This window comes from Gekko japonicus, unplaced genomic scaffold (assembly GCF_001447785.1).
Source record: "Gekko japonicus isolate JY-2015 unplaced genomic scaffold, Gekko_japonicus_V1.1 scaffold2783, whole genome shotgun sequence".
NCBI lineage: Eukaryota > Metazoa > Chordata > Lepidosauria > Squamata > Gekkonidae > Gekko > Gekko japonicus.
Window position 1 is genome coordinate 162,973 of NW_015161487.1, and position 13,333 is coordinate 176,305.

Consider the following 13,333-nt stretch of genomic DNA (forward strand, 5'->3'; position numbering starts at 1 on the left):
AGGTCCTACTTATGCTTGCTAGTGAGAAATCAGTGGCATAGATAGGATTTACGATCATTTTACACCAGACTGAAGTTCCCAAAAAGAATGGTCTCAAACTATAAATCTATATGCAATTCTTACCCAAAGTTCTGAGGCAAAGTCAACATTTCTCCAAGCATTAGTGTTTCTGCCCCTTTTACAGTAGAAGGATCATCTTTCATTAACTGGTTGAGCAGGTCTCCTGCAAAAATACAAAAATGAGTCAGATATGTCATTGTCAACCTTTTTAGATCCAGGACCTAATACTCCAATCTGGTACTGAGACCCTGTTTTAACGGTTTGACCTTTTTCTTCTCTGTAGTGTAACCAGATGCAAAGGAGGCTCCTTAACTCTTCTTAGGTGTACAGAATTTTGGTAGGTGCGTAAGAACATAAGAGAAGCCAATGTTGGATCAGGCCAATGGCCCATCTAGTCCAACACTCTGTCACACAGTGGCCAAAAATACCAGGTGCCATCAGGAAGCCCAGCAGTGGGGCCAGGACACTAGAAGCCCTCCCACTGTTGCCCCCCTCCAGCACCAAGAATATAGTGCATCACTTGCCCCAGCCTGAGAGTTCCTATCTATACCTTGTGGCTAATAGCCACTGATGGACCTCTGCGCCATATGCTTATCTAATTCCTTCTTGAAGCTGTCCATGCTTGTAGCCACCGCCACCTCCTGTGGCAATGAATTCCATGTGTTAATCACTCTTTTTCTTACTCCCTAGTAGTTTTTCTTACTCCCGTGTATCAAGCTGCCACAAGCCCCTCCTTGCATAACCTTTACTAATAAAAAGGGCCTGTTCTTTGCATTTGGTCTCTTCCTAGCTCTCTCCTAAAACAAGAAACCTTAAACAAACCAGTGGGTGGGGATGCTATAGGTGTGGCTCACTGATAGCCAACGTGGTGTAGTTGCTAGATTTGGTAAGCAGACTTGAGTTCAAATCCCCACTTTGCCATGAAGCCCACTTGGCTGACCTTAGCCCATCACTGCCACCTAGCCTAACCAACCTTTTTGCCCCATGTGTGGGGAGGAAATGCAACATCTGCCTGTGAGTGGTGTGCTGGCAAATAAAATGGGGGGGGGGTTTGGAGGAGGGTTGTACTTGACCTGATGTGCTTGGAGGAGGCTAAGTCCCAAATGGTGCTCCCAACACAACAGGGATCCACTGTCGTCTCACTTGTTGCCATCTTCCCTCACATCAGTGGCCCCAGCAGTGCTACCACTGCCTCAGTTACTTGGGCGAGCAAAATGGTCTGGTTTGCTGCTGTTGGCCTGGATTGCCTACCCTTGTTTTAGTCAATTAATCTTTTTAACTAAGGGGGCATCTCCTATGCATGCCTACCTTGAAGTAAGTGAACTCAGTGGGGTTTACCTCTGAGTACACAAACACAGGATGAAGCTGCAATCCTATGTACAACTACTAGGAAATAGGTCCCTCTGAATGCAGTAAATTTTCCAAATTCTACACTGTTAAGATGTCTCCCCAAGTCATATTTATATTGGCACATAAACAGATTTTTGGCTAATAGTTACTACTACATTTACAGCGAATAAGAAAATTCTACTTCATAAGTTTACTCCACAAAATTATTAACAGCCCAGTCCTACACATATTTACTCAGAAGTATGTCCCATCCAGTTCAATGGGGCTTATTCCCAAGCAAATATAAATCAGGGGTTAGTATGCAACCCTATACATACACATGCAGGTAGTGAAGAAGCAGTGCCATGAGCTGGTGGGAGGGTTGCCCCTTCCTGCTTGGGAAATACCTGGAGATTTGGAGGCAGAGCCATGGGAAGGTGGAATTTGGAGAGGAGAGGGAGATCAGTCTACAATAAACAACTACTAGGATTCTCCCGTCCCCACTTACAACTCTCAAGATCCTGTCTTGTTTGTGTTATAATACCCTCAACCCCCACCAGAACCTGTGTGAAGGGTGGGGGGGGAATCAATGCTGTCTTCAGTAAAAAGGCAAGAGCTCTGACTTCTGAAGTTAAAAAAGTGGCAGAATTGCTAACACTGGACAATTTCCCTTGCAGCCATTCGCACACAATCTCTCTGAACATTTCCTGGAAGCATTTTATGTGTACTAAGAAACCGAACATGACTTCCCAGTGCACACGCCATGTGGCTGCTCAGCACTGCATGCGACCATCCTCATAAAATTGAGTCCTCGTTCCAAACAAGTGAAATATAAGAATCTTGTGTTTGACATGTCCCTCGTTCCTTTTATAGTGCCAGCCAGCTGGGCCCGAGTGCCTTCAAAAGGAGCGTAGCCCCACATATGTCCTTCCCCCACATCCCAAGTACACTCTTTTCTTTTTTTGACGTTTCAAGTATAGTCGTTTCTTTTCTTTCTTTCTTTTTAATAGCACCTCGCTGAGCTTTGGCTACCTGCTCAGGTATGCGAGAGGTGTGGCTCATGGGACAGGCTTGTTTGCTCAGGAAATCCAAACACCCCGACAGTTTCCAAGCTCTGCTCGTCAGGTCAGGATGCCTCCAGCTCTGTGCCCCATGGAGAGATGGTAGGGGTCCCCGAGCAGCTGAGGGTGTAGGCCTATTGTCTGCTAATACCTAGCAGGTAAGTCTGAATGTTATGATGGGGCTTCCGAGGGAGGTGGAATCTGTCGTGGGGATCTGAGGACCAGGGCTCCTGAGGCTCTGACACAGGGAGACCCTGAGAAGCAGAATGAGAGAAACCAAAAGCTGAGGTGATTGGGCCTTTTTAATAGGGATGGAAAGCGGGGCTCCGGGGTATGCTGAGGCTATTCTTGAAGGTTCTTTCCATCAACTCGGGGAGTAAAGGCTGGGATTCCAGATTTTTGAATCTGAAGCGAGAGTCCAGGGAGTCACCTAAAAAGATGCTGAGTTCTCTGCTTGGGAGCACAATGGGGGGGGGGAACAGCAGAGCAGGAAGCATGCGGAGAGTTGAGTCCCCCCCCCCAAAGTGGGTACACAAAACTGAGACCAACGATCCAAGTGGGCTTTGTCAGGAGAACACAGCATTCTGTTTGGGTCTGTGGCTGCTGTTGCCACCGTTGCTTATTCTGCCATCCGCTCAGACCCCTTCGGGCAAGCGTTTCTGTGACCCAGTCAGAGGCCCACCATTTTGAAACCCTTGCTTCCGAGCCGGAAGGTTCCGGATTTTTACGAGAAAGGGATATCTAAGAACCACAGCCCTGTTCCAGAGCCACCTTTGAAGGCTGGACCTTACTCAGCCCAAGTTGTTCAGTAACGAGAGAACCTCTGGGCAAATGCCCAATGGGAAGTGACTGCAGCCAGGGCTGGGGGGCAAGGCCAGTCCAGTCCAGGGGCATGATTTCAAGCAGGAATCAAATACTTCCTCCCCCCCCCCCTTTTAAAAAAAGCATTGGTTGCTAACCAAGGGCTCTGGCGCTTTCCTAGGCAAGGCATAAGACATTGTTTGTGTTTGGCATTCAAGCAGACTAAAGGAATTTGATGTCTTTTCTTGAGGGCTATGGATCACTAGTTTGGTTTTTAGAAATATTGTTTTGGTCCTGGTTTCATTGTTAGCCATTCTTGTTCCCTACTGGGTAGAAAGGCAGGATACAGATGTTTAAGAAAGGTAAGAATCAGAGAAACTAGGAGCTAAGATTTCTGGATTCAGGGTGATTCTGGATAACTGAAAGCATGGGTGTTTCTTAATGTCCTCTGAAGGGTTGGCCCAGCATATACTTCCCAACCTGTGGCATAGAGACCCATAGAGCATTTGGTTGTGGATACTCAGTGACAAGTAAAAAATACTCTGTGCATGCTCTAAGGTGCTTCCAGGTGTGTGTGTGTTTGTTTAATTTTGCATATCCAAAACAGATACCAGGGCTGAAAATTGAGTCCCAGGCAGCTGTGATTAGACCCTCAAGAGCAGAAATATCTAGTAGGGATTTCCTAGACTCTGTAGGAATACAATTGCCACCACTTTTTCAGGCAGGGCTGTTGCGTCTTTACAGATGATTTAAAATACATTCTACCTCTCCACTGGAACTGCCCTAGGCCATTCACAATATTAAATCCAATTAAAAGCAGCTCATGTAAAATCTCATCCCTCACACAAATCAACCAGTGCAGCAGAAACTAAAATCAACAAACCGCAACCAATTTAAAATAATAGGCACATCCAAAAGCAAAACAACCAAGTGGCAAAAAAGAACTAACAAAACCCAGCTGAAATAAACCCTGGCCTGGAACAGGGAAAGGCTGGGGACTGTGGGGCTACCACTGAGAAGGTCCTTTTCCCTGGTGGTCACCTGCCTCTCCTCAGCAGGTCAGGGGAATTGAGTAAAACGTCCTGATAGGGTGAGGATCACATTATGGAATGGCAGGAAGGAGAATCTGCACCGGTTGAATTTCTACCTTGGTAATGCAGCTCTGGGGAATGATTGCATTTTATAACCGCAGGACCCATGCCTGTAAAAATAGGGAGGGACTCTACTTGGAGGCTCGCCTAGCCAGTAGAAGGGATGGAGTTGGAAACAGCAAGCTTTCATTTCTCCGTAGTTAAACTAGACACCCGATTAAAGCCTCCCATCCATCTTGTACGAGCTGCCTGAATCAATATTAACTTGGCTTCCTTTTCAGTCCACGCCCGCACTGGTGGTGGACCTTGGCTCAACTACCTAGCTGGCAAATCTATGACTGGGTTATAAGCAAATTTTGGAAGGAGGGGCGGCATTTACCATGATCTCAGATTTACCTGGCATTTGGCCCCTTGTGGGCCAAGGGAGGAGTCCCTGCTCAGCCCCAGGATTTATGACACTCGGCCAGGCAAGGAGGTAGAATTCCATCTTGAATAAAAGCCGTCTTGCCAGATGAAATCCAGCAGGTGTGCAAGGATTTGCCCCAAGACCTTGAAGAACAAAGTGAAATCTGAAGATGGTTTTTTTTTTTAGTGGGGGGGGGGTTGTTACCACATACGCATCCCTCGTGCTCTTAACGTCTCCAGAATAACAAGCACTTAACACAGAGTAGAATACCAAAGTTTACTTCTAAGTATGCCTTGAAGGGTGCAGGGCCGATCTAACCCTTGTGCTGCTCTTTAACCACTAACAGTGGAATCTAAGTAGGGAAAAAAAAGGAAAGAGTCATCGGAGCCGGGCCTCCTGACTGGGGAGGGAGGGGGAATGAGTGAGGCTTTATAAGAGAGCTGAAGACTAAAATGGAAACTGATCCCCCTAGGTTAGGCCAGGGGCATCATGGGATACTGCAGGAGGAGGCCTGGGAGGCTGGGTTCTTTGGGGCAACTGCCAGATTAGGGAAGGGGCGGGGGAAGAGAACGGACGAAGATAAAGAGGGCCCAGTGTTCTAAGGCTTTGGGTATGCCTTCTCCATCACCAGTAGGACTTTCAAAGTAAGGTTACCAACCTCCAGGTGAGGCCTGGAGTTCTCCCAGAATTACAACTAGGGTTGCGAGGTCCCCCCCCTCTAAGCTGTGGAGTCTTGTGAGCAAAATTTCTACTTTGTGAGCTACTGGCATTAAAGTTGTGAGTGAGTGATTCGACTACTGCATAAATTAGTTTGTTCTGGAGCCCTCCTTCCTGAGCTAAGACAAAAATGTGTGAGCCAGAGGGTAAAAAACTGTGAGCTAGCTCACACTAACTCAGCTTAGAGGGAACACTGGTTGCGAGGTCCCCCCTGGCCACTGGTGGGGGATGAGAGGGCTTGTAGGCTTGCCAGATCCAAGTTGGGGAACTCCTGGAGATTTGTGGATGGAGCCTAGAGAGGACAGGGACCTCAGTGGGGTACAGTGCCATACAGTCCATGCCCCCAAACCTTCCATTTTCTCCAGGGTGTTCTTTGTAAGTCTAGAGATGTGCTGTAATTCCAGGGGATCCCCAGGCCCCACCTGGAGGCTGGCATCCCTAATTACAACTGATCTCTGGACTATGCAGATCACGTCCTCTGGAGGAAATGGCAGCTTCAGAGGCTGGACGGTCGGGTACACCATAGAGTCTAGGAGCAATGGAAGTCCTAGGGCGATATCTAATCCATGCTGAGCTCCCTTCCCAGGCACAACCCCCAAATCGTCAGACGTTTCCCCAGATAGAAATTCTGTGAATGGAATTCCCCATGTTTCTTCTTCCCAGGGAGGTCGGGTTGTGACCACTGCACAAGGGGAGGATAGATTTAAGTTATTTCCCCCTCACTTGAACCAGGCCCACGGAGCTGCGATTTTCCCCATTGAGGCAAACCTACACACAGCAGTATCGGTAGACTTGGTGGTCAAGCAGCCGCTTTGCTTGCCGAAGAGTTCCAGGCAATGCTCCCTCTAAGCTATGGAGTCTTGTGAGCAAAAATTCTACGTTGTGAGCTACTGGCATTAAAGCTGTGAGCGAGCTATTTGGCTACTGCATCAATTAGTTTGCTCTGGAGCCATCCTGAGCTAAGACAAGAATGTGTGAGCCGGAGGCTAAAAAACTGTGACTCACACTGACTCAGCTTAGAGGGAACTCTGGTTCCAGGTTCTCTCCTCGGCATCTCCAGTTGAAGACTCTCAGGTCACAGGTGTTGGGGAAAACCTTTCTCTCCTCGGGACCCTGGAGCACCACTGCTTTTCAGATGTGATACCGTTGCACTCCCTGCCGTGGCTGGATAGACGACCAATATTCTTGAGGCAGCTTTCTCATGAATTAAGAGCTAATTCAAAGTATGACGGTCCTCACAATCGTTCTCAGACGTGGGGGGGGGGAGCAGGGGGTTACAAATAAGCTTACAATGGGTTCGGGTCATATTGCAGCGTCTGCAAACCCCTGATCTAGCGAAGTCAGCTTTTACCACCGCCTTAATTGCCAGCATTGTCTAGGAAACCTCCGCTGAGGTGGATCTGACCTGAACGAGGCAGAGGTGGAGCTCAAAGGAGGAAGAGCTGAGTGCTTGAAATTGAGAGTGAAGCAGGACCTGCCTTGAATTTTGAGACTGCACGTCTAGCAGAGGAACGGCAGCCGGCGGCTGTCCTTTTAGCTGGTTGCGAACCAAGCATGCGGGAAAAGCCAGCAGCTCCTCCTACCTACTGGACAAAGTGGTGACTTTCTCCTCTTGCATTTTTCAGGTTGCGTTAAAAACCTAGGAGCAGGCCACGTGGCACTATGAGCGACACGGGAAGGTAAGCACGGTTACTAGGGTCATGATCTCATTCAGCCCCCGTCAATCTCAGCGAGGGAAGCTTTACGGTACAAGCAGCTAGTTGCCTAGGGCATCACAACGCAACAGGTGCGTGCCACGGAGGATGCTGCTGGAGCTGAGCATGTGGCCTTGGGACCCTCAGGGTTTTTATGGGGAGACAGGGCTAGGGTTGCCAACGCTGGGCGAGTAAATTCCTGGAGGTTTGGGGGTGGGGTCTGGGGAAGGCCGGGTCTGGGGAGGGGAAGGTCCTCAGCAGGGTATAATGCCATGGAGTCCACCCTCTGAAGCTATCTTCTCCTTGGAAGTTCATTTCTATGGTCTGGAGAATTCAATGTTCCCTCTAAGCTGTGGAGACTTGTGAGCAAAAATTCTACTTGGTGAGCGACCGGCATTAAAGTTGTGAGCAAGCGATTTGGCTGCTGCATAAATGAGTTTGCTCTGGAGCCGTCCTTCCTGAGCGAAGACAAGAATGTCTGAGCCAGAGGCTAAAAATCTGTGAGCTGGCTCACACTCACTCAGCTTAGAGGGAACATTGCTGGAGATCAGTTGTAATTCCCAGAGAACTCCGGGACCCACTTGGACGTTGACAACCTGATAGGGCTGCCAACCTCCAGGTGGCACCTGGAGATCTTTCGCTATTACAGTTGATGCTCCCCAGACGACCAAGACCAGTTCCCCTGGAGAAAATGGCTGCTTTGCAGGGTGGACTCCATATGGCATGATACTCTGCTAAGAGGACCTTCCCCTCTCCAGATCTGGCCTTCCCCAGCTTCCACCTCCCAAATGTCCAGGAATTTCCCAGTCCAGAGCTGGCAATCCTACCTATCTACTCTTATGTTCCACCTGGGAGCCTCCTTCCATGATGGGTAACAAAGAAGGCCCAGAGCCGGCCCTGTGGGTTTCAAGCAAGTATGAACTCTGCGCTAGGGTTACTGACCTCAAGATGGAGCCTGGAGATCTGGAATTTCAACTGACCTCCAGGCTACTGGGGTCAGATCCTCTTCAGGAAATGGCAGCTTTGGGAGAAAGACCCTCTGTCATCACATCTCCTCCCCGGGTGCTACCCCAAATCTCCCGAAATTTCCCAACCCAGAGTTGGCAACCCTGATTCTGGCCTGGCGCCTCTCTCTTTGGAAAAGTAGCCACTGTCTGTTAATCCACTTCCTCGTTACTTCTTCCAAATTCCTCCCTAAACCTCATTTCATCTGTAAATCCCACTATATGGTCACTCTTGTGCCACCAGATGGGGCCTGGAGATCTCCTGGAATTACAACTGATGTCCAGGGATCAGTTCCCTTGGAGGAGATGGCCACTTCAGAAGGCAGATTCTATGGTATACCATAGAGTCTAGGAGAAACTGAAGTCCTAGAGTGACATCGCATGCCTGCTGAGCTCCTTCCCCTCCCCAGATTCCAATTTCCCAGGCTCCATGAATTTCCCAACCAAGAACTAGCAACTTTACTTGGAGAACAGCTAAATAAATGCTAGTACTGTTTTCCCCCCAATGAGACGTGGGCCCCTGTAGAGAACAGCAGATCAGGATTCAGAAGATAGGGGGCTACCAGACTCTTTAAGGATCTGGTGCACCTTGGCAGGCGTGAGGAGGGGGGGACTGAAAAGAAATTTCCTTCTGACTTACCCAATTTTTTTCCCCACAGCAGCAGTGATGTCTCTAGGCCCAGTGCCAGATCCATCTATGGTGAGTTTTGGGGAGGATTTCTTTCCATTTGGGTGGTAAGAAGGCTCAAAACTGAATGCGGGTGGGGTTACCAGACTCCAGGTGGGGTCTGGAAATCTGACAGAATTACAGTTGCTCTCCAGATCCACAGATCAGTTCCCCTGGAGAAAATGACCGCTTTGGAGGGTGGACTTTATGGCATTACACCTCATGGAGGTCCCACCCCTCTCCAAACCCCACCCTCCCCAGACTCCACCCCCCAAATCTCCCAGATTTTCCCAAACCAGAGTTGGTAGCCCTGGCTGGGGTGGGGGGTCTGTCAGCTTCAGCCCCTTGGAGGTCTCCTCCTGGTCTCAGTAAACCACTCTTTTGCTGGATCTTAGGCCTCAAACGCCACTGCTCTTTCCAAACCCACCTCATCCACAAAGACTGTCCCTTAACTTAGGGTTGCCAAACTCCAGCTGGGGCCTAGAGATCTCCAGGCCACAGAGATCTGTTCTCTTGGAGAAAATGGCAGCTTCAAAGGGCGAACTCGACTGTATACTGTAGTTTCTAGGTGAAATCACTCCCTAAATTCCCCACCTGTCCCATCCTCAGACACTACCCACAAATCTCCAGGAATTTCCCATGTCAGAGCTGCCAACCCTAATTTAGCCTCTCCCAGGGATCATTTCGTAGAAAAAGAGGTGCAGGAGCTCATTAGCATAACTCATTAGCGTAACTTATTTGCATATGCCACACCCTTTGACATCACCGGAAGTGTGTCAGAAGGCAACACCCACCGCTCAGGCTCCACTGGACTGTTCTGGATTGCTATCTATTGGTGGGGGGGACATGCAGATCTGTCCTCGCAGAGGAGGGAGAGCTTGTACCTGAATAAAACTTGGTCTTAAAGGTGCCACTGGACTGTTTTGGACTGCGGGGGGTGGGGGGGCTCTGCAACTTACCTGGCTGCTTCTTGCTCTGACTGAGGGCTGCTGGGAGCAGGGGGTGGGGCTTGTTACATGTGCCCACCCCCTGGGCTCTTTACTGCCGGAGCTCCGCTCCTGTGCGCTCCTGCAGGAAATGACCCCTGGCCTCTCCACCCTCAAGTTGCCAACTCGTGCATAGGAAATACCTGGAGAGTTGGAGGTGGAGGCTGTGATGGGTGGGGGTTGGGGACGGGAGGGACCTCAGCTGGGTATCATGCCACAGAATCAAACCCTCCAAAGCAGCCATTGTCTCCAGGGAAACTGATCTCTGTAGTCTGGAGATCACTTGAAGAAGTGCGGAATCTCCAGGCTCCACCTGGAGATTGGTAACCTTACACCCTTATCCCTCCTATGTTTATTCACCGTCTTCAGCTTGTTAGAGGAAGGGGGGACCTATTAACACACGGAAAAGATGGATGGGGGATGTGCGTAACTGCATTTGCACCCGTTGATCCTTTGCTATTCTTGTCTTGCCTATTGTGTTGTGGCAAGAATGTGCGCAATCGAGTTACTTACAATTAATCTCCAGACTCCAGAGATCAGTTCCCCTGGAGAAAATGGCTGCTTTGGAGAATAGATTCTATGGAATTATACTTCCCTGAGATTCCTCCAAGGACACCACCTCAAAATCTCCAGGAATGTTCCCACCTGGAGCTGGCAGCCCTAGCCCCAAGGCATGCTTTACCTAGAGTGCCAAAAATCCTTGCGACAGCCCTGTAAGGGGAGTTGGGTTGCATCCAACTCACTCCTGAATTCAGCCAGTCAGCCCTGTTGCACCTAGAAGCACCCCATCTTTTTAAGGCGCAGTGCTCTACATGGCTGCTACGCTTCCATAAACCACCTCCTGGCAAATTAGTGAGATGTACCAAGCAGGCTGCGGAAGGTCAGTAGTTCAGCAGTTCGAGACCCTGGTGCCGCATGACGGAGTGAGCTCCCGTCTCTAGTTCCAGCTCCTGCCAACCTACCAGTTCGAAAGCAAGAAATTGCAAGTAGATAAATAGGGACCACTTCGGTGAGAAGGTAACAGCGTTCCGTGCGCTTTGGTGTTCAGTCATGCCGGCCACATGACCATGGAAACGTCTTCGGACAGCGCTGGCTCTTCGGCTTTGAAACGGAGATGAGCGCCGCAACCCTAGAGTCGGACTCGACTGGCTTTCGAGCAAGGGAACCTTTACCTTTACCTTTTTACCATGTTCACCCCACAGTCAAGATTTAGATTGCAAGCTTCTCGTCAACGAGGACCTGCCCTCTTGCTGCCAAGACATTGTAAAAGCTACATAGACTGATGAGGCTGCAATGTAGGGTTGCCAGGTCCCCCCTGGCCACCGGGGGTGGGGATGGGGGGGGTTGCCAGATCCAGGTTGGGAAACTCCTGGAGATTTGGGGGTAGAGCCTGGGGAGGACAGGGACCTCAATAGGGTATAATGCCATAGAGTCCACCCTCCAAAGCATCTATTTTCTCCCCGGAGGTACTGATCTCTTGTCATCTGGAGATGAGCTGTAATTCTGGGGGGTCCTCAGGTCCCACCTGGAGGCTGGCATCCCTATAAAATATGACTGCTTTTCAAATAAGTTTGTCTGAAGTAGAGCTGCCCCTGTGGGATTGGTTTATCTGCAGCGGTTTTCCCCACCCTTCACAGAGGAGCGTGTGATATAACGTTAAAGGACCTTTCTTGCTTTATCACCTGAGTTGGAGTTGAGTGAATCACTCCCCCCTCCTCCATGGCTTACTTGTGCTCCTTACGACAAATCGAGCCAGATGTCTGGTGGATCCTTCAGCCTACACATCCTCTCCCTTCCTGCTGCAATGTAGGGTTGCCAGGTCCCCCCTGGCCACCGGGGGTGGGGATGGGGGGGGTTGCCAGATCCAGGTTGGGAAACTCCTGGAGATTTGGGGGTAGAGCCTGGGGAGGACAGGGACCTCAATAGGGTACAATGCCATAGAGTCCACCCTCCAAAGCATCTATTTTCTCCCCGGAGGTACTGATCTCTTGTCATCTGGAGATGAGCTGTAATTCTGGGGGGTCCTCAGGTCCCACCTGGAGGCTGGCATCCCTATAAAATACGACTGCTTTTCAAATAAGTTTGCCTGAAGTAGAGCTGCCCCTGTGGGATTGGTTTATCTGCAGCGGTTTTCCCCACCCTTCACAGAGGAGCGTGTGATATAACGTTAAAGGACCTTTCTTGCTTTATCACCTGAGTTGGAGTTGAGTGAATCACTCCCCCCTCCTCCATGGCTTACTTGTGCTCCTTACGACAAATCGAGCCAGATGTCTGGTGGATCCTTCAGCCTACACATCCTCTCCCTTCCTCCCCTGGAAATCTGTTTTCTGGGTTTTAAAATCTAATGGTTATTAATGTGCGGGGGGTGGGGGGGAAGAGTCGGAAGAAGGAAAGAGAAGAGTTGACTTTTATGAGTGAGTTCATAGAATCATAGAGAGGGTCATCTAGTCCAACCCCCTGCACAATGCAGGAAATTCACAAATACCCACACACACAAGCCAAACTGGTTCCTCACAAGCCAAACTGGCTGCCCTGGGGACAGGCACTATTTATCTCCCTCTGCTCTAGAATAACATCTCCAGAACTGAAATGTCTTCCTTACAGGGATAGATCCTTGGGTGGCAAGATGAGGTCTTTCGAACTAGACGATCCTGTTTCAGAACTGGCATTATTTGACATGTTGGAGGGTGGAACTTTACATATGGTTCTACCTCTTCTTCTTCCTCCCCTCTGGCAGCCTGAACAGCTGTATGTTGGGGACATATTCAACAGGTGTTGCTTTCTTCAGCATGCGGAAAGGAAAGCTTAATCTGTTGGACTTCTGCCTTCTGTGCCACTATTAAAAGCACAGGGATGCTCCTGCCCCAAAAGAGGTCAGCTTCTTCCTCGCAGGAGAGGAAAGTGCCAATAGAAAGCACACTAATCTGTTACAGATACCCCCTCTCCCCCTTTTAAAGGACTTCGTATTCTATTCTCAATCCATCCATACCTCTTCACAAACACTCCAAATTGACCCTGAACTTCCCGGTCTAGCTTGCTGTCTTAGGTAAACATTACAAATAAATTTCACCTCCTATATAACATTTTTTTCCTCTCTTTCTGCAGAACAGAGGAAAAAATATTCCAGCGTCATCATGGCGGATGTCTCCCAGTATCCTGTCAATGTAGGTGCCTCTCTCGGTCTTGTGGGTTCTCTGGGTGGAGGAAGATTGTGCCACTATTAAAAGCACAGGGATGCTGCTGCTGCCACAAAAGAGGTCAGCTTCTTCCTCGCTGTAGAGGAACGTGCCAATAGAAAGCACACTAATCTGTTAATTCCTGCCCAAAAATAGCCCTGGCAAGCCCATTCTCAGAGAAGTGAGTGACGTGAGAGATCTGGAGATCTCCCGGAACTACAGCTGGTCTCCAGGCTTCACAGATCAGTTCCTCTGGGGAAAATGGCCACTTTGGAGGACAGACTCTAGGGCAGGGGCATCAAGCTTGTTTGTTATGAGGGCCAGCTCTGACATAAATGAGA

At 49.4% G+C, this 13,333-nt stretch overlaps 1 protein-coding gene across 1 annotated transcript in view; it reads left to right on the plus strand.

Annotated features, from left to right (window-relative positions):
* Positions 1-2,551: 2,551 nt before the first annotated feature.
* Positions 2,552-13,333, plus strand: part of EPS8L1 (EPS8 like 1) — a 41,655-nt gene continuing 30,873 nt past the window's right edge. Inside the window, exons 1-4 of the mRNA XM_015429169.1 lie at positions 2,552-2,608; positions 7,091-7,144; positions 8,826-8,863; positions 12,922-12,980. Of these exons, the coding sequence (XP_015284655.1) occupies positions 7,128-7,144; positions 8,826-8,863; positions 12,922-12,980 (114 nt within the window). The 5' untranslated portion in view covers positions 2,552-2,608; positions 7,091-7,127. The remainder of the gene's footprint in view (positions 2,609-7,090; positions 7,145-8,825; positions 8,864-12,921; positions 12,981-13,333) is intronic.